General features: G+C 43.9%; 1 protein-coding gene across 1 annotated transcript; it reads left to right on the top strand.

The window, feature by feature from the left end:
• The first annotated feature begins 134 nt into the window (after positions 1-134).
• Positions 135-19,745, top strand: LOC131989263 (scavenger receptor cysteine-rich type 1 protein M130-like). Its single transcript, XM_059354452.1, has 20 exons — positions 135-189; positions 2,778-2,810; positions 2,928-3,236; positions 3,672-3,986; positions 4,080-4,373; positions 4,984-5,229; positions 7,169-7,267; positions 8,574-8,870; positions 10,518-10,832; positions 10,925-11,209; positions 13,298-13,497; positions 14,469-14,588; positions 14,777-15,008; positions 15,542-15,856; positions 15,950-16,234; positions 17,749-18,063; positions 18,157-18,441; positions 18,691-19,038; positions 19,468-19,550; positions 19,665-19,745. Exons 1-20 carry the CDS (start codon positions 135-137, stop codon positions 19,743-19,745), a joined length of 4,512 nt encoding a protein of 1,503 aa, XP_059210435.1.
• Positions 19,746-21,635: the final 1,890 nt, after the last annotated feature.

Here is a 21,635-nt window from a genome sequence, read left to right as displayed (position 1 = left end):
TAGGAGCATACCAGCCTGCCTTCTTATCATACACAATCTACAGTCAGTCCTATATTCTGCCATCAACTTCTTTTCAGATATACACTGAGGACAGCATATGTGAGATTCAGAGCAGAGAGACGCTCTAGCTGGACATGGATCACTTGTTGGTGCTGGTGCTGGTGCTGGTGCTGGTGCTGTGGGGCTCAGGTAGGACGACTTTTAAACATGATGTGTCAATATTCAAACAATCTGTAGTGAATCTTGAACAAAACTGCTCACACACACCAACATCACGCTTTGATTCTCGTCTTCTGGTTCTTGAATTATTATTAATATTAATCATATTTATATTCAGTAATTTTATCAGATGGACCAATCAGTATAAAGCTTCAGTTAAACAAACTAAAATCATTAATGCATTTGAAAACAAAACATTCATCGCTTCAGATCTATTTCAAAATAAAAGACATTAATTAACCAGTTAGTTTTCAAAGTCCTTTCAAAAATATATTAAATAATAAATTAGTTAATGAATGAATTATTTATTTATTGAAACCTATTAAAGTGTATAAAGGTTCATAACATTAGTGGACACTTTTTGAAGTCCATTTCCATGTTCAACTATGTCCCATAAATTGTTGCAGCAATTTTTACCAATTTTAAAAAATAAATAAATATTATTTTAATTTAACATCCAGTCAGTGTGAATATGTTCAGTAACGATCTCTGTGCAGTGGTTTAGTTAGTTCGTGGTGGAGTCTGCCACATATTCAGACTGATGACAGTAAATGATGCAGCATGTGACCAGTGTTACTGCTAGAAGATGATGTCATCCTCACTGTTTCCTGTTCACTTTCCTGCAGCGGAGCAGAGCTGCATTAAGTTACAGTTAATGCTAACACACACGTTTCCTGCTGCTGCTTCATCTTGACAAACACAGGAGGCTTTTATTGTGAAGCAGCCACAGGAAATACAATGTCTTCAGCAGCTATTTTGTTCATGTTACATTCATTGTGATATATTTTTTGAAGTAACAGTTTGAGACATTTTTATACAGAGAATAGGTTTTAATCAGAACATAATTAACGATGCAAAAAAAATGTGGTTATAAGAGATCAAGAACTATTAGAGTCAAATTTAATACATTTTAATCCGATTCAGCTTTAATGACCAAGTACATGTTCTTCTTGTTTTATAAAATTCTCTCATATCTGTCTCAATATTCAAAAGTAATATAAACATTGCATTTTGCATTGATTATTATCAATTATTATTAATAACATCTAAAAATATATATATTAAAAACACATATAAAAGTTTTTGTGAATTCCTCCACAGCTTCACCATTAGTACTATGACCTTTTAGAGGCTGCTGCCTAACAATAAATGTAAATATGGGCCACAACAGGCTGCTGCACAGCTGACATATATGGCTGTTTTTTGGGGGAAGAAGAGGTTCAACAGTAACATGGAAGTTCTAAAGCAAGAGTGACTTAACAGTCACTTTCTGGAGGTATCTTTTTTTCTGTGATGCTCTGCCTCCTAATTTCACTTGCTGGGTGAAATTATTAGCAGACTTCTACTTGACAACTAGTCCCAAGCTGTTCCACGGCTTTCGTCCTGGCCAGCGGACCAGGAGACTTCTGGAGGGGTCATTGGAGTTTGCTCATCCACTCTACATGTGTTTTATGGACTTGGAGACTTGGACTTGGACTTGGACATGCTTACAACCGTGTCCCTCGGGGAGTCTTGTGGGGGGTACTGCAGGAATTTGGGGTACCGGGCTCGTTGCTACAAGCTATCTAGTCCCTATATAACCAAAGTGAGAGCTGTGTCCGCATACTCGGTACAACGTGAAATAGGGCTGCACAATTAATCTAATTTTAACCTGATTGTTGGCGATATTTCCATTTTAAAATCCTGCATATCTAATCAAGCACTTTCTACACCAGTAATTCACCAACCACCAGGGGGCAGGGCCGTTTTTCTCCCCTAAAATAAGCCTGGTTGCTGATTGGATAGAACGCCAAGTCGACGGACAGGCGGTTTGGTGCGGCATCAGATGCGGCCGTTGTACCGGACTGTCGTGGTGAAGAAGGAGCTGAGCCTGAAGGCAAAGCTCTCGATTTACCGGTCCATCTACGCTCCAACCCTCACCTATGGTCATGAGCTTTGGGTAGTGACCGAAAGAACGAGATGGCGGATACAAGTTGAAATGAGCTTCCTCCGTAGGGTGGCTGGGCTCAGCCTTAGAGATAGGGTGAGGAGCTCAGACATCCAAAGGGAGCTCGGAGTAGAGCCGCTGCTCCTTCGCATCATCAGGAGCCAACTGAGGTGGTTTGGGCATCTGGTAAGGATCCTCCCGGACGCCTCCCGTTAGAGGTGTTCTGGGCACGTCCAACTGGTAGGAGGCCCCGGGGAAGACCCAGAACAAGGTGGAGGGATTATATCTCTCTCCTGGCCTGGGAACGCCTCGGGGTCCCCCAGGAGGAGCTGGACGTTGTGGCTGGGGAGAGGGACGTCTGGAATGCCCTGCTTAGCCTGCTGCCCCCGCAACCCAACAGGAAAATGAATGGAACTAGTTCCTTTATTTATTTTTAATATTGCTTTTATACTTTTATTATTAAACTTTGGTGGTTTTATCTTATTATTATTATTATTATTATTATTATTATTATTATTATTATTATTATTATAACTTGTATTATCTTTACAAAACAACCTGAGAGAGTTCATTCTGTCCACATCTCCAATCATGCTGGTTTATTCTGATGTTTATCTTCTTTTGTTGTCAGGACTCCAGGCTGAAGGAAAACTCAACTCAAAAGGTAGAGTACAGAAATATAAGATAGAGAAAGGAGAAATAAAGAAACGTTAAAGCGGAATAAGCAGCCAGCTGTAGAAGTTTATTTAAAATTAAATTCACTTCTTTCACTGATGACTCTCTTGTTTGTTTTCAGAGCTTGTTAGGTTGTTGGGAGGAGACAGTCACTGTGCAGGAACACTGGAGCTGAAACATGAAGGAGAATGGAGACCAGTGGATGACCCTCACTCTAATTGGACCCTGAAAGAAGCAGCATCTGCCTGCAGGGAGTTGGACTGTGGTTCTGCTGTTTCTGTAGAAAGGAGAGCGGAGTCCTCCTCAGTCAGATCTGTGTGGAGGATCAGATCTGACTGTGTCCAGTCTGGATCTGCTCTGAGGGACTGCGTAACATCAGCTTCTTCTTCCTTTGTTATGAATCTCACCTGTTCAGGTAAACCAGTGACATCATCTATGACTTTATCCATGCCACCCAGGTTGACACACATGCACAGGCTAGAATGTCAGTCTTTTCTTCTTCAGGTTGGCAGCTTTCTGAGCTGCTAGTTTCCTCCAGCCGGTTCTTTGGTTGTCACCATAACAGGCACCAATGACCTGCTGGACACAGCTTTGAGCAGCTCAGCCAGTCGGGCCTCTTAAGTATCTAATTTCCCTCAGTCAAATGCAAATAAGTGTATAACTTTTATATAATGTGATTTTGGACCTACCATTAAAATGATAGACCAGTCATTTATTTGTCAGTGGGAAAATTTTGCAAAAATCACAAAATCTGCAGGGGATCAAATACTTATTTCCCCCACTGTATATCGGCAACAAACACATTGAAATCTATCTGCTGGATATTTGATATCTTCTCTCACCTCTCCAGACTCTGTCAGGCTGGTGAATGGGAACAGTCTGTGCTCAGGCAGACTGAAGGTGAAGTCTGACCAGTCTACCCAGAGCTGGGCCTCAGTGTGTGAAGCTGACTTTGACCAGCAGGATGCAGAGGTGGTCTGCAGGGAGCTTGGCTGTGGGGCTCCTTCAGTCCTCCAGGGGGCGCTCTATGGTGAAGTGGAGACTCCAATGTGGACCAAAGAGTTCCAGTGTGGAGGAAATGAGACTGCTCTCCTGGACTGTAGAAGCTCAGGCTCAGATAGAAACACCTGCTCACCTGGCAGAGCTGTTGGACTCACCTGCTCAGGTAGAAGAGGAGCTGCAGCTTTGATTTGGTTCATTTCTGTTCTGATGAAACTCACTGTATTCTTTTACTGACGACTCTCTTGTTTGTGTTCAGAGCCTGTCAGGTTGGTGGGAGGAGACACTCGCTGTGCAGGAACACTGGAGGTGAAACATGAAGGAGAGTGGAGACCAGTGAGCAACGGTTATGAATCCTCTGGCTGGACCCTGAAGGAAGCAGCAGCTGCCTGCAGAAAGTTAGTCTGTGGTCCTGCTGTTTCTGTAAGACGGAGAAAGGCCTCGGACAGATCTGTGTGGTGGATCAGCTCTAAATGTGTCCAGTCTGGATCTACTCTGAAAAATTGTGCAACATCACGTAACTTTGAATTTGTTCTGGATCTCACCTGTTCAGGTAAGTCCATCAGTGGCATCATCTTTAGCAGTAATGTACACAGGTTGACACACAAGCACCAGCTTTAATGGCAGCAGACTGGCTCTTGCAACCATTGCTCAGTCCATTTGGTGCTGCATCTATCGTTCATGATAAAAACAAGTCCAAAAACAATATGACATGCAAAAGTTGTCCTCTAAACTCTCTCACTGGTGCTAGCAGCTTTAAGGCCAATAGAACCGGGACGGGAGACGGTGGAGGGTTTTGGAGACTCCAAAGTGTCCAGCCACGGCTGCGCCATGAACCAGTTGTAGCACTCTGGAGCGTAGCTGGCGGGACACTAGGAGCTGGAGAATGTCACGGTTGCCCCCTGGGGTCTGTGAATAAACAGAGCAGCAATGGGGGAGTCCATCGTTGTTGATGAGGCTGGGCCACTGCGAGTAGAGAACCTTGGTCTCAGGATCTAGTGCAGAGATGGTTGGCCAAGCTGGTCTTTGGCCCACCCCCACCCAGTCTCAGATATGGGAGAGGACAGGGTTTTGGCTCTGGTCAAGCTGGAGCTGTTCTGGATCAATGTCGTCGGGGTCAAGGTCACCTGGGGTGTCTAAACGTGCTGCCCCCATTGGTACAGCCGCACCTCGTTCCTCCATGCATAGACAGTGCATCCGCGTTGACATGGGGGCGGCCAGCCCGGTGGCGTATCTCAAAGCCATAATCCTGAAGAACCTCCAGCCACCGAGCAAGCTGACCCTCCAGTTCTTCTATAAGGGCATGTGCGCAGTTCTCCCTCCAGTGGAACGCTTGTCCTTTCTGTGTCAGCCGGTGCAGTGGGCTGGCAATGGTGGCGAAGTCTCTGAAGCATCGCCAATAGTAGAAGGCGAGTCCCAGGAAGCTACGTAGCTACGCAATGTTGCGAGTGACAGGCCAGTCCCTCACTGCTGCTACCTTGGCCAGATCGGTGGACACCCCAGCTGCACTGAGGACGTGACCCAGGAAAGACGTCTCTCGCTGGAACAGGTGACACTTCTGGGGATGGAGACACAGGCCAGCCCTGCGAATGGCATGGAAGATGTCTGTCTGGTTGGTCACTGTGCTTTCGAAAGTCAGTGGAATGGGCGAGGAGGTCATCCAGGTAGACGACGCAGCAGTCTGGGAATTCTCAGCCAGGACCTTCTCCATCAGCCCGTTCTCTCGTCAAAAAACGTTTATTTAATTCCTGTGTACAGGCAGCGAAAAACAAAAAACATCCGCTGCAATGCGTCAGCCGCCATCTTGCTGATGTAGTAGTGATTGACAGCCAAGTGAAGTTTAAATGGGCGGATTCGCGCATTCAGTTGGAGGCAGGGATGGTGGATGGGTCAAATAAACGCCGGACACAGAGGCTGATCGTTTCTGTTGGACCAGACTGGGCCACGAATTGCACCAAGACCCAACAGCTGTTAAGCGGGTAGCAAGGCGAACCCAGCCTGAGGGGACTTCATCTTTTCTTCAAAGAAGGATCAAACTGGTTCCTTGGCTATTTGCTTTGTAATTGCTAATTGTTTTCTGAAGTAAACTTTCATCTATTAAATTTAAAGTCATTAGGAGTCAGAATTAAGTAAATTCCGTTTTAGTCAAAGGTGTGTAGGTTTCAATTGATTTCCCATGCCTATGCTTGATTTGAGGTAATTTAGTAATCTCAAGTAATGTTGCATTAACTTGATATTCTTTATTTTTCACTTTCTGTCCATATATATCTTTGTTTAGTATAAATAAATGTATTATCTCTTATATCATTGTCTGTGAAATTCATTCAGACAGAGAAACAGTCACTGATGGAAAAAATATTTCTGATTTTTGAATGAGACTGAAACTGAATATTATTAATTTATCAGTACTAAATGTTAATGGGTTTGATCTGTACAGTAAGTAAAATTATCCATCCAAAGTTAACTAACAAATTACTGTAATTCTTGGATGGTGGTGCCAAGAGGAATTAAATAAATAATCAATTTAAATTAATAATTAATTGATAAATAAAAAATAATTAACCATGTGTCCCTACATTGGCGTGCCTTTGAGAAAGACGCTGATGTTCCTACAAAGAGAAGACACCATGGTTACAATTAAAGTGTTGTTACAGAATTAAAAGAATCATGTAAATACTTATTTTCTTATTACCCTAAGGAAAGGTTCGAAGCTAATGGACCCCCAGATATGTTAAAGCACCACAAGGTTTTAAAATATTCCGGATATTTTGGTGTCAGAGCCAGATAAGAAGGTAAAATGCAAAATATCTCTGAAAATATGGTTTTGCTGGAAACCAATAGATTCATGCATAATCAATCAAGTTGTTGATGAGAAAATGAGTATACAGTTTTTCCTGAGGACGTGAGAACTGTATAAAAAGAAAGAGTTGGATGTACTGAGCCAGTCTGTTCTCGAGAAAGGCTCAGAGTTGTTAATGTGTTAAGCGATTCATCACATTTAAGTGCTTTTTCTCTGCAACCACTTCTGCTCTCCCAGAAGTCATTTTGAGTGTTCTCTATCTTTGCAAGACCAAATAGCATTAATTTTTGATCAGGTGTCTGAACCAATTCTTGAACTAATCTAGCCCAGAGTTTAAGAAAGTGTGCCACCACACAGGTCAAGGACTGAGGTGCCCTCGAAGCAAGGAACCTAACCCCTCACTGCTATCAGCATGGTGTGTTCACTGGTGTGTAGAGATGCGTGAAATGCAGAGGACACATTCACTGCTTGCTGTTTCAGTGTGTGTGCAAAAATGAATCTTAATGGTGTTTCTAAAGTTTATTATTCCAGAATTCTTGAATGAAAAGACCACTCCACTTTTTGCTTGAATAACTGTTCAATGTTTCTCTTTTCTTGTTTCTATTTCTGCACAGGGCTCCAGGCTGAAGGAAAACAGAACCAAACAGGTATGAATGAACCCGAATGAACCCTTTATTGTCATTGCACAGAGTACAAGTACAAGTACAAAGAAATTGAGCCATCAACCCGTCCAGAACGCATAATACACCCACAAACAATATCACAAGGTAGACAGGACAGGAAGACAGGGTGTGAAGAGAGAGAAATACAGCACACATGGGGAGAGGAAAGGAGGAAAAAAGCCTGCCTGTCTCGCTGGGGGTATGAAGCGTCAAAGGCGTGGGTTGGGGGGTGGTTGGGGGAGGGATGTATGCATAACAGTATATGTGGAAGTTTGTGTGTGTAGGCCTGAGACCCGCCTATTGTCAAGCACCAAACAGTTCGTCTCAGTTTGCTGGAATAATAAAAGCGATAAGCCTGGACGTTGCTAAGGAGATGACCTTCCATCCTGGGCCAGAGCAAAGGCAGACAGTTCAACAGGTGGTTGTGGGAGTCGAGAGGGGGGGAGGATGGGATGGTAGTGTCTCACTACATTCCTCAGCAGGGAAGATTAGCAACGGCCTTCGAGCCAAGGCTGTTGTTTGGGGGAAGCCAGATAAGATTGGAATTTGAGCTGTGGGTGGAAGTGGCAGCGATTTTCTGCTACTAATCCTGTCGATGGTAAAAATGTCCCTCCCGGTCTCCAGATCGTTCCCTCTCCAGGGCTGCCACCCTTTCCTGGATGGTATCCACGGCGCGGTTTGTGGCCACAGTCTGAGTTCCGACAGCCCTGGCCATACATTCAGTCATCACGGGCAGCTTAATGGGGCCTTTTACAGCTGACACCGTTTCCTTTGTGTTTCGATAAACCAGAGCAAAGCCCAATCCAAACAGCAAAAACCCTGTTATCACGGTTCCGAATAGGTAAACATCTTCAATGTCCTCCAGAGACAGAGGTGCCAGGCACACGACACGCCACTTGCTCCAGGCGTCCATCATGTAACCTGCCACAAAAGAGCCCTCAGGACAGGCCGGCTCCCCAGACCCGCGACTTCTCGTCGAGAAGATGGTGTCAATTGCGTTAAGAGACCAGTTGATCAAATCCATGGTTTTTGGTTTTTGGGTTTTTTGAGAGCAGTGTAGAGAGAGTCTTCCAAGTTAGACAGTAGGCAAGACGAGATGAGAGGAGCGAATCAGGGAAAAACACAGTGGGAGGGAGAGAGAAAAAAGATGCGACCGCCTCCGTTGAGAGCCAAACAAGACAAGGGATAAAGAAAGGAAACTAATTTATGCAGAATCAGAAATCAAGTTTTAGTTCAATGTTTTCTAAATTATACTCACCCTTTTACTGATGACTCTCTTATTTGTGTTCAGAGCCTGTCAGGTTGGTGGGAGGAGACAGTCGCTGTGCAGGAACACTAGAGCTGAAACATGAAGGAGAGTGGAGACCAGTGAGTGACCAAAACTTCATCCCTGACTGGACCCAGAAGAGAGCAGCAGCTGCCTGCAGAGACCTGGACTGTGGCTCTGTTGTTTCTGTAGGAATGAGAGTGGAGTCCTTACACAGAGATATGTGGGGGATCAAACATGCCTGTGTTCTGTCTGGATCTGCTCTGAGGGAATGTGCATTATCAACTTGCTCTTCCACCGCTGTGGATCTCACCTGTTCAGGTAAATCCATTAGTGATATCACTCACAACATCAAGGCTGAGAGACATTTCTTTAATTTTTTAAAAATGAATTAAAATGCCAGGTCTCTCTCCTGGCATATCAAATTAGTAAGTTACGTTTTATTGGAAGTTTATTTTCTTCATTTTCAAATCGAACAAAAAATATGTTTTGATCAAACCTCACAGCTTTCACATTAATTCAGATATACACCCTACACAGTAAATGCTTTGTTTAAAATCCAACCAAAGTAACAAAAAAAACCTTAAATTAAAGTAAATGGTCTGAACTAACGGAGCAGTCAGTCAGTTTTCCTGCCTAGTTGTTGTGGGTAAAGGAGCAGCTTCAGTGAAACAGCTGAGCAGAGTGGATGATGTGGAGCTCTGGGAGAATGTGGAGGAAATAAATGATCAGAGGAAGTCTGTCAGATGCAGATGATTAAACACAGAGGGATTAAAAGACCTCACTTTGTTTCATGCATTTAGCCGCAACTCAGACGGAGAGATACAAAAGATCCTTTGCTCCTACAGCCATCAGGCTGTCTCATTCTTCAAGAGATTCTACCAGACTAACTGAATTTCCCCTCGGGGATGAATAAAGTAATTTTGATTTGATTTGATTTGATTTGATTTTACTCTTTTTCTGCCGACCACTCCTGCTCTCCTTTCCTGCTCAGAAAGTAAATCATCAATCGAGCCAGCTGAACTATGATTTTCTGGGAGCAGGCCCCATGTAAACACATTAGGTGGCATCTACACAAGTTTATTGATCAGGCTGATTGTAGAATTATAAGCACTATGTCACTATCTAAAGCAGATCTAGCAGACCTATAGCTGAATTATCACTGATCTGACCACATTATTGTCTTTTTTCTGGGACGCTGCCAAGATGTGGACGGATGAACAGAGTGAAGGGGACATGAGATAAACATTGGGACTTTCCCTGGACCTGTGTAAAGGAATCCCAAGAGGGGTCCTTCCCTGGGATTTTATTGAGAAAAAAAAACAAGCTCTACTTTAATACTTTTTAAGGACTCTCACACCATATTAACTTGTACATGTTTTAATCATGTGTACTTAAAAGCTGTTGTTTACTTTGTCTGGTCATGGATCCATTATGAGCTGTGCAATTATTTGACAGGCTTTTGCAGTTATATTAACAGTACTATCCCACATTTTTAGGAGGGGGAGTTGCAAATTTACTAGATGAAATTGCCAAATCTACAAGAAAAAATCTGCTTGAGAAAAGTCGCAGATTTATGAGACAAAAGTGGGGAAAAGCAGATTCACCACTTTAAATCTCATAAATCTGCACATTTTTTCTCGTAGATTTGACACCTTAATCTCGTAAAAAAAATTCTCAAAATATTACCCCCCTCCCCCAGGGTCTGTATGTTTTTTTTACACATTCTGGCTGTATGTAATATCCTCCAATATTCTCTAGGGTTGAAATTTGGAATTTGCAAGTATTTCAATGAGTGCCCTATTAAGGATTAAGCTGCAGTGAAGATATCAATATGGGTGTAAATGGAAATGCGCCGCAGTCTGTGCTGTTATTTGAATCACTGATTTGTTGTTTCATATCATATTTTTTTTAGTGTCTGGTGTCTTTTATCTCTCTCTGTTTATCTTCTCTCACCTCTCCCTCCAGACTCTGTCAGGCTGGTGAATGGGACCAGTCTGTGCTCAGGCAGACTGGATGTGAAGTTTGACCAGTCTAACCAGAGCTGGTCCTCAGTGTGTGAAGCTGACTTTGACCAGCAGGATGCAGAGGTGGTCTGCAGGGAGCTTGGCTGTGGGGCTCCTTCAGTCCTCCAGGGGGCACTCTATGGAGAAGTGGAGACTCCAATGTGGACCAAAGAGTTCCTGTGTGGAGGAGATGAGTCTGCTCTCCTGGACTGTAGAAGCTCAGGCTCAGATAGAAACACCTGCTCACCTGGCAGAGCTGTTGGACTCACCTGCTCAGGTAAAAGAGAGCTGCAGCTCTGATTTGGTTTATTTCTGTTTTGATGAAACTCACTGTATTCCTTTACTGATTACTCTCTTGTTTGTGTTCAGAGCCTGTCAGGTTGGTGGGAGGAGGCAGTCGCTGTGCAGGAACACTGGAGCTGAAACATGAAAGAGAGTGGAGACCAATTTATGACTCTGCCTGGACCCTGAAGGACGTAGCAGCTGTCTGCAGAGAACTAGACTGTGGCTCTGCTGTTTCTGTAGAAAGGAGAGAGGAGTCCTCAGACAGATCTGTGTGGAGGATCAGATCTGACTGTGTTCAGTCTGGATCTGCTCTGAGGGAGTGTGCATATTCATATTTGTCTTCGTTTATCCTGGATCTCACCTGTTCAGGTAAGCCAAGAGTTTCCGTCAGAGTATTGGAAACCATGCTGCTTGCATAGCTTTAGTGGACACCCCGCCGGACTCACATCCTTATATTAGGGAGGATGAAAATTAATTTTGGGCAGAGATTTGAAAGAAAACAAACTGTCTAACATTACAATACAATGAAACCTACTACACCTTTTTTGCACACACACAAACGGTTCTTATTAAACCTCCTTAAACACATGAATACAAACACACACATCCAGAACCTGAAATGTGCCAGCCTTTGTCCTCACGACAGACGCAGCTGTAGCAGAATTCAACCCAAGTCAGTGAGGTAACGTTGAGCTTTCTAGTATTAATGTTAACATTAACAGATTAACACATTCCACCAATGAGAACAATAACCCTTAAAGTTACATTACATTACATTACATTACATGTCAATTAGCAGACGCTTTTGTCCAAAGCGACTTACAATAAGTGCATTCAACCTGATGGTACTAGACATAGACCATAGTAATCGAGTAAGTACACAACTTTAAGAGCTAACTGTCATTGCTAAGGAGTGCTATATGTTAAAGAAGAAAAGAAGAGAAAAGAATAAGAGTTTATTTTTTATTTTTTTTAGTATATCTGTTCGGTGACCATGACTTAACCGAGGTATTGTTGGAAGAGATATATCTTCAGCCTGCGGCGGAAGATGTACAGGCTGTCTGAGGTCCTGATGTCGGTAGGGAGCTCGTTCCACCATTTGGGAGCCAGGGCAGAGAAAAGTCTGGAAGTGGTTTTGAGGCGGGTTGACCCACGCAGGGTGGGAGTCGTCAGCTGTTTGGCTGATGCAGAGCGTAGAGGACGGGCAGGGGTGTAGAGTTTGACAAGGTCCTGGATGTAAGTAGGACCTGAACCGTTAGCAGCAGAGTACGCCAGAGCTAGAGTCTTGAAGCGTATCCGCGCAGCCACTGGTAGCCAGTGGAGGGAGCGGAGGAGGGGTGTTGTGTGTGAAAATTTGGGAAGATTTAAGACCAATCAAGCAGCTGCATTCTGGATGAGTTGTAGAGGTAGCATGGCTTTGGCAGGCAGACCTGCCATGAGGGAGTTGCAGTAGTCCAGGCGTGAGATGACCAGTGCCTGGTCAAGTTAAAGCTAGCTAACGTGTCAGCAGCAGACATTTGCATTTATGGCTGATGATGACCTTATTTCCTTTACCCCTCTTTATCTACTTTCAAACATAACAAGACTTTAGTCAGATCTCTCCATCTCATTTTAAAAAAAAAGGTACAGCAACATGCTGTACCTTTTCTCAATACAGGTGCAATCTTCTCCTGTAGATCAGGAGAATTAGGAGGATCAGTAGCTAGCAGGCTGTTTTGAACTTTTGGTTGCGCCTACCCCACCCCTTATTTCAAGCAGTCACGCATACGCACCAAATCTGCATCATGTTCCAGATGCATAGAAATGACACCAAATGCTACACCTTACACAAGAAAAAAAAATTTAATTTCACGTAGCTGCATTTAACATTAAAATAAAAAAGAACATGAAAATGTACATACACCCAGCTCTCCAATTGACCTGGCTTGCTGAGCAAGTGTGTGTGAGGTCCCTCCGGTTTGTTACATGTTTGCAGAAGTCTTGGGCTCACCCAAAAGAGGCGACTGCAGTCCGCTCTGCACTTAGCATCCTGGAGGGTGCTGCAGAGCATGGCCATGATGGGGTGTCAAAGGTGGGCACGACCTTTGCTTGTTGGGTGGGGGCTCTGCCTACAGGCAATAGAGCTACTTGCCACCACAATAAGAAGTGTCCCACAACAGATGGGTTAGTCGTTAAGGCTTTCCAGTCAATAGCCATTGCTTCAAGGCTGGCAAACATCAATGCACTTTTGCTGGTGTATTTAGAGAGCCTTATACAGGACATGTAGTCGTAACTTGCACTTGCATGGCATGTTTGGTTGAGCCAGTCTGGATTGTCTGGAGGCTACAATCACTCCTGGAGATGTGTTCGGGCCCATGGCAGAGGCTGCGTTGGATGAGGCCCAGATGGTCAGGCTGCACACACAAATGGTAAAACATTTTTCAAAAATCAGCATTAGAGCAAATCACATGTACCCAGGTGGCCCTTTGGAAAGGCATAGAAACCCTCAGCAGACTCGTTTCATGGAGCAGGGCTCCTCCCGGGGTTTGGACAGGTGCGGCAGGGGCTTCCCCGATATCAGGTGCAGGTCCAGCAAAGGTGCAGGTGTGCTGATTATAGGGCAGCAGAACCCCAGCAGCGATGCGCAACCACTCGAGCTAGCTTTTTCCATCACCCAGGTAAACGCTTGGTGCCAGTGCACCTGTTGTCCATGGGTGATAAGTACTCTGGAGTTTGGGTACTGCCTGCAGTTCAAGGTCTGCCCCCCTTGCTTTTGTGGGTTTTTGGAAACAACAGTTAAGGATGTAACTTGATCTGCTATTCTGGCCAATGAGATCTCTGCCTTGTTAGGGAAGGGTGCAATACAGTCTCTGTACCCAGAGGAAGCAAGCAGGGGTATTATTCCCCTTACTTCCTTGTCCCCAAGCAGACTGGGGGGTTCTGTCCCATTCTAGATCTGAGGCAACTGATCAAACATCTCAAACTGCTCCCTTTCGGATGCTCAGGTTGGGAGCATTGTTTCAAGCCATAAGGCCAGGTGATTGGTTCACAACAGTGGACCTTCGCAACGCCTATTTTCATATTCCCATCAGTTGAGATCACAGGCAGTTCCTCAGGTTCTCCTTTCAAGGCAGGGCCTTTGAATACAATGTTCTTCCCTTTGATCTGTCCCTTTCACCAGGAACTTTTACAAAATGCTTGAATGCTGCTCTTGTTCCACTGAGACAGAAAGGCATCAGAGTGCTCAATTATCTAGACGACTGGCTGGTATGTGCTTCGTCTGAAGTCCTAGCGCAAAGCCACACAGAGGCAGTGTTGGCACATTTAGTTGCAGTCGTGCTGCATTTGAATGCAGAAAAGCGCAGCAGGGGTGGCATATAAACCACCTGGAGACGGAGGCAAGTCGATAACCATCTCCTTCGTCTTACTGGTGTTGATCTGGACATTATTATTCCCACCAAGTTGATAAAGTCAATGATGACCTTCCTGTATTCCACTTTGTTCCCCTCTGATACCTGTCCAATGATGGCTGTATCGTCTATCGTTCTGGAGGTGGCAGCTGTCAGTGTTGTGTCTGAAGTCGGAGGTGTAGAAGGAGAAGGAGAAGACAAAGGGAGAAAGAACTACTCCCTGTTGATTTTCCATGCAGTCAGGGGGCCATCAACTCCTGGCCCCTCCAGCTTCCCCCTCAGCAGTGATGTCTATTGGTGTTGAATGCGCTGGAGAAGTCGAGGAACATGACTGTCACAGCACTCCCGGGGTTCTCCAAGTGAGAGAGGGATCTGTGCAGCAGGTAGATGACAGCGTCCTCCACACCAGTCACTGCTCTGAAAGCGAACTGCGGGGGGTCCATTGATGGGCTCACCAGAGGTCTGAGGTGATCCAGTATGATCCTCTCCATTGTCTTCATCAGGTGAGATGTCAAAACGTCCGGTCTGAAGTGGTTCTGCTCCTTAGGGTGCGAAGTCTTGGGGACCCCTCCAAACAGCAGGTTTTCCACAGGACAGGCACTCTCTCCAGACTGAGGCTCAGGTTGAAGATGTGCAAGAGCACCTCACAGAACTGGTCTGCACAGTCCCTGAGCAGTCTGGAGCTAATGCAATCCAGACCCGTAGCCTGTGGAGTGGAGTTGGGTTGATAGGTGTGAGGAGGGTACATCTGATGTTCCAGGGGAGGAAGAGGAGGAGAGGTAGGACTGGTCTTGTACCTGGCGGATGGGGAAGGAAGCAGGAACAGAATCAAATCTATTGAAAAAAATATTACATTTATTCGTCCACTCCTGATCTCCAGCGACAGGGTCCACACCACTGTTATACCCAGTAATGGTGATCAGTCCACTCCAGACGTCCTGCACATTGTTTTTAGCCAGATGTTCTTCCAGCCTCAGAAATCTTTACCTCTCCTTATTTCCACTTCAAGATGTGTTTGTACCCTCTTCAGCTCATCTTGGTCCCCAGATCTGAAAGCCCTCTTCTTCTCATTCAGCAGGGCCTTTAGATCAGGAGTCACCCATGGTTTGTTGTTGGAGAAGCACTGCACCTTCCTGGTGGGCACAGTATTCTCCACACAGAAATTAATGTAGTCTGTGATGCAGTGGGTCAGAACACTGATGTCCTCCCCATGAGGTCGGCATAATACGTCCCAGTCTGTTGAGTGAAAGCAATCCCTCAGTGCTTCACTGATGTCTTTTATCTCTATGTTTAACTTCTATCACCTCTCCAGACTCTGTCAGGCTGGTGGATGGGAACTGTCTGTGCTCAGGCAGACTGGAGCTGAAGTCTGACCAGTCTAACCAGAGCTGGTCCTCAGTGTGTGAAGCTGACTTTGACCAGCAGGATGCAGAGGTGGTCTGCAGGGAGCTTGGCTGTGGGGCTCCTTCAGCCCTCCAGGGGGCGCTCTATGGAGAAGTGGAGACTCCAATGTGGACCAAAGAGTTCCAGTGTGGAGGAAATGAGTCTGCTCTCCTGGACTGTAGAAGCTCAGGCTCAGATAGAAACACCTGCTCACCTGGCAGAGCTATTGGACTCACCTGCTCAGGTAGAAGAGGAGCTGCAGCTTTCATGTGGTTCATTTCTGTTCTGATGAAACTCACTGTATTCTTTTAATGATGACTCTCCTGTTTGTGCTCAGGGCCTGTCAGGTTGGTGGGAGGAGACAGTCGCTGTGCAGGAACACTGGAGCTGAAACATAAAGGAGAATGGAGACCAGTGGATGACTCTGCCTGGATCCTGAAGACAGCAGCAGCTGCCTGCAGAGACATGGACTGTGGCTCTGCTGTTTCTGTAAGAAAGAAAAAAGAGTCTTCATACAGATCTGTGTGGAGGATAAGCTCTGACTGTGTCCAGTCTGGATCTGCTCTGAGGGATTGTGTAACACCATGGTCTTCTTCCAATATTATGAATATCACCTGTTCAGGTAAACCCATGAGTGACATCATATATGACATACAACCACCATCTAGAATGGCAGTGAACTGTCTACTGCTGCCTCAGCAGTCTACTGGGGCTACCAACAAGCAGCCTGAAAGGATTGGATAGTTTTTATTATCCCTGAGGGGCAATTGGGTTTTCAACATTAGTACACACAGCACAACCAGTACAAATAATAAAATATACATCAGACAAACACATACAAAACATACAATGAATAAATCATCATAAGTGCAATGAGCTTTGAATAAGATCAGTGAGAGTTGATCAGTTCTTGTTAAAGTGTCCTCAGCTGAAGGAACAAATGGTGTTAAATATCTGTTTGATTTGGCCTTCCTTTGGGAAGTGTACCTCCGTTCTGAAGATAAGAGGTGAAACTCTGGGAAGAGAGGGTGCTGATTGTCTGCTAGAATGGCCTTCTCCTTCTAAGTGGCTCTAGCTTGGTAAACATGGCAAAGATCATGCAAGCTGATGTCAATGGTCTTGAGGCACACTTTAACAAACCTCCCAGTCAGTTTTTATTAGCCACACTGAGGTTGACAAACCAAGAAATCATTGCAAATAAAATGGAATTGACTCTAGAAAAGAAGATGAAAACATTTTTAAAATGTGACCTGTGGATGTGAACAGACTCCTTCAGGTTGGCAGCTGTGTGAGCCACTGGTTTACAGCAGCAGGTTATTCACTTATCACCATAACAGTCACCATTAGGTGCGTTTCCACTAGAGTCGAATACCCGGAATGAGGCGGGTCTTCCTTGATGAAACGTCCCTTATTTGAATGTGAGCCGTCCCTATCTAAGCAGTGTAACTCTACAGCTGTGGCCAGGTGTCAGGGGAAATTCATTTTAGTGACCGAAGGAAAGGAAAGCCTAACAAATCACTATTAGTTTAAGAATATTTTCAGTGCTTCACCTTGCTGACATACAGTCCTTTCTGACGGGGAACAGAAGTACAGAAGTCACTGCATTCATCTGTACGCACTGCTGCCACTGTGCATCAGAGGAGGGGGGAGGAGTAGTGTGCACACCACCAACCACCAGGTGGCACATGTGAGCAGTGTAGACTGCAGCTTTGCTCTCTCTTAATAAAGGCTCATCACACAGTCAGCATACATTTCATTATTTTTTTATTACTCCTGCAGATCATTTGCCGTAATGCTTGTTGTTTGTCCATTATAAGACACTGTAGTTGTCATTGTTTCCTGACAGGAGGGCTGATGCCTTATGGGTAATGTAGTTGTTGGCCCTCCAGTTTCCTGTTCTGTGTAGGTTAAACATGACGTCTCATTGATGTCAATAAAAGTGGATTAAACTCAAATTTATCACTTGCAAGTTTTATATTCCACTCATCTTCTGATTTTAGTTCTAAATCATTTAGTTAAAAATGAGCTACATTTTTACTTGTGGGTCTGAACAGCAAAGGACCATACATTTTTTTCTTCTTTTACAAAGTGTCTGATGTCTTTTATCTCTATGTTTATTTTCTCTCACCTCTCCAGACTCTGTCAGGCTGGTGAATGGGACCAGTCTGTGCTCAGGCAGACTGGAGGTGAAGTTTGACCAGTCTAACCAGAGCTGGTCCTCAGTGTGTGAAGCTGACTTTGACCAGCAGGATGCAGAGGTGGTCTGCAGGGAGCTTGGCTGTGGGGCTCCTTCAGCCCTCCAGGGGGCGCTCTATGGAGAAGTGGAGACTCCATTGAGGACCAAAGAGTTCCAGTGTGGAGGAAATGAGTCTGCTCTCCTGGACTGTAGAAGCTCAGGCTCAGATAGAAACACCTGCTCACCTGGCAGAGCTATTGGACTCACCTGCTCAGGTAGAAGAGGAGCTGCAGCTTTCATTTGGTTCATTTCTGTTATGATGAAACTCACTGTATTCTTTTACTGATGACTCTCCTGTTTGTTTTCAGAGCCTGTCAGGTTGGTAGGAGGAGGCAGTCGCTGTGCAGGAACACTGGAGCTGAAAGGTGAAGGAGAGTGGAGACCAGTTTACGACTCTGCCTGGACCCTGAAGGACGTAGCAGCTGTCTGCAGAGACCTGAGCTGTGGTTCTGCTGTTTCTGTAAGAAATAGAAAAGAGTCCTCATACAGATCTGTGTGGTGGATCAGATCTGACTGTGTCCAGTCTGGATCTGCTCTGAGGGACTGTGCATCTTTACTTTTCTTTCGGTCCATCCTGGATCTCACCTGTTCAGGTAAGCGCCTTAGTGACATCATGTATGACAGAAATGTTTCCAGTGAGTTCTTTCCTTTGTCAAAGTGACATTCAGTGGTTTATAATGGACTGAACTGTAAACATCTTAAAGTGTAGAGAAGTGTTCTTGTTTCTGGAAGCTTTAAACCCACCATAAACTGCTGAGCTTCACCTGACAGGACACACCTGGTGGAACCTGTCTGTATTTACAGACCTGCTGCTCCAGCCAGTCATCTCTCTTTATTTATAGACCTGCTGCTTCAGCCCAACATCTCTGCATTCTCCTCCATGGATGGGGTCTCTGAGGCCAAGCAGCAGCAGCAGCAGCAGCAGGAGGAGTTTCGGGTTTTCAGAGGCTCTAACTTCACCATCAGCTGCTCCATCCAGCCACAGTACCCAGGAGGCTCCTTCCAGCTGACCTTCACCTCCTCCAACTCAGCACACAACTACACGCAGCCAGCTGTCAATCACTCTGCTGACTTCCTGTTTCCTGCAGCAGAGCCCGCCCACCAAGGAAGCTACAGCTGTGTTTATCACGTTTATGTTTTTAATCATAACTTCTCGTCTGAGAGCCGTCTGCTGTCTGTCTTTATCTCAGGTAAGTTGAGTGTTTGCAGGTTTTGAAAAGATGATTCATCTAAAGAGACTGAAAACAAGCTGACATCATGTTGTTGTTTCTGGAGTGACGGTGTGACTACTGTCATTGTGTTACACAGGTCAAATAGTAACCGAGCGTACACAAAGTGCAGAAATGACAACAGCAAACAGAATAGTGAAGAGGTCAGAGCATGTTTGGTTACCAGGATAACTCTGGTTCTCTGAGAACTGACCCATGTGTTTCACTATGAGAAGTACATCCGGATGTGACCAATAGTCTACACCAGCACCACATTAGACATCACACACTTGAACTCTGACATCCCATTGGAAGTGATATACCTCCACTAAACAGAAGCAAGAAGGGTTTTTGTTTATTGGAGCTGTTGGACTCTTGATGTGCAATGTAATGACTGTCCATGTGTTTCAGATCCAACACCGTTTATCATCAGAGTGGTCGTCCTGCCACTATCTCTGCTGGTGTCCAACACTGCCATTTTCTTCTACTGTAAGGTACTTACACTCCTCTGCTGTTCAGAGGACTGACTGAACTGAAGCTCTCAGTCCGTGTTCAGTGAACTGAAAAAATACAGGAAGTCACACCTGTGTGCTGTCATGTCTCTCCAGGCCACCAGGGGGCAGAAGTCGAGCAGACGGGACAACACAGAGCTGGATTACTACAACCTGGGCGTTCCTGCAGCTGACTGAAGAGGAAGGAGCAGAGTGATACCTCCATGGGGCTCTTCTCACATCAGGATGAATTTCTGACACATAAACCACCATCAGCTCATTTTTATACACATGTTCCCTTTAAACAAGATGGATGGAGTCATTAGATTATGTTGTGGACTGTATTTTTCTTACCAAACCAACAATATGTTAGATGTCATACTTTCTGACTTCCTGCTGAAAGGGTCAATCTATTAAAACTTACAAAACTGAAGACTAGACTTTAAAGCAGGTTTACAGGTGTCCGAGAAGCCGCCGCAACCTGAAACCAAAGACACACTGACCCTGGTGGATCAGGAACAATGTTGTCCAAATTATTTTATATATTAAATTGAAATGAATTTAAAACACCATCAAATATCATCTAAATTATGTTTTACAGTGCTCATATTTGTGACATTTGAACAATTGGTTACTGGGATAACAGGAACTAGAATGACCACATAACAGTTGTGGAGTATGCCTTACTTACTAGCCAAATTGCAGTTTACATCAATGTTTGTCCAGACATATGCAAAAAAAAAAATGTTTTATTCAGGATTTTGCTTGTTTTCTTTGGAATAAATCATTTTGTCTGATAAAAAAAAATCTGCCTGTTGGACAAGAAGTGTAGTATTGTGATGAGATAATTTACTTTACATTTTGTGATTAAGGATTTTGCTCATTTTCTTTCTAATAAATGTTTGTCTCCAAAGTTTTTGTAATAGAATTTTGTTATTTCATAAAAACTTTGTGTTAAAGGACTTTCTTTTGTTTTATAACGAATGATTTTGCTTTTTTTAAATCAAATGTTTTTGTCTATGTAATGAAGAAAAGTTGTGTAGTTTTGTAATGAAGGATTTTCATGTTTTCTTTTTATGACGGAGGGTTTTGCCTGTCAGTCAAGAAGTGTACTTAAGTTTTTGAAGGATATTGCTTTTATCATCAACATTGTTCTTAGTCTTGTTTTTGTTCAGTTTTTGTTCAGTTTTTTGTTTTTGCCTGTTCCATAATATTTTTGCTTAACTGTGTGATGAAAGAATTTACACACATTTGTGATGAAGGATTTTGCTTGTTTTTTTTGGTAATGTATGATTGTCTATTTCATAAAGAAAAATTGAGTATTTTTTATGACTATTTTGTTTGTTTTTTGCCTTTGATTATGTCATGACTATTTACTTCCTTTTGTATTCCTGAGTTTTGCTATTTTTATAATTGTTTCATATTTCAGGAAATAAATTGACTGATGAATCTTTTACAGAATTAATTTGATAGGAAATATCCTCATAACTCATTAAATAATGTCAAAAAGAAATATGCACGCTTATGTCACAGGAGACTGTGAGGGGGCTCACAAATATTTAACAAGCAGAACCAAAGCTGAGCTTCATCAGAGCGAGAACTTTACACCCAGCTGCAGATCTCTGTTGAAATATGAGCCATACATCTCTTTTCATGTCACTATTCAAACCTGATCCTGATCCATGTTGGATCAGGATCAGGTTTGTTTTGAGGTTTGATACACAGAGACATTAAATGATGATGATCGCTGTAATTGATGTTGATAATCTCTATCTTCTGCTATTTTTTACTAAATAAAAACTCTTCAAAAACTATGAAACTGTGAATGAGCTGATTTTAAATGGTTCACAGGATTCTTTTTGTATTTTTTCTTTGCATTCAAATTGTTTCTTTGCATGTGGGTGCTTCACATTCACCAAAGAAGATTAGGTTATGAGCTTTTGTCTCATTATTACAAGATAACAGAACTGATTATTACCAGTAAAGTGTGATATGGATGTAATAATGCTGAGATTTAACCTCATTCCTGTAGTCTCTGCGGTCAAACTGGTCTAGCAGAGTCGACAGAGTAGTTCACTAATTAGATCA

This window comes from Centropristis striata, chromosome 17, assembly GCF_030273125.1.
Source record: "Centropristis striata isolate RG_2023a ecotype Rhode Island chromosome 17, C.striata_1.0, whole genome shotgun sequence".
Classification (NCBI taxonomy): Eukaryota; Metazoa; Chordata; class Actinopteri; order Perciformes; family Serranidae; genus Centropristis; species Centropristis striata.
Note: the sequence above shows the minus strand (reverse complement) of the source record. Positions and strands in the feature narration are given on the sequence as shown.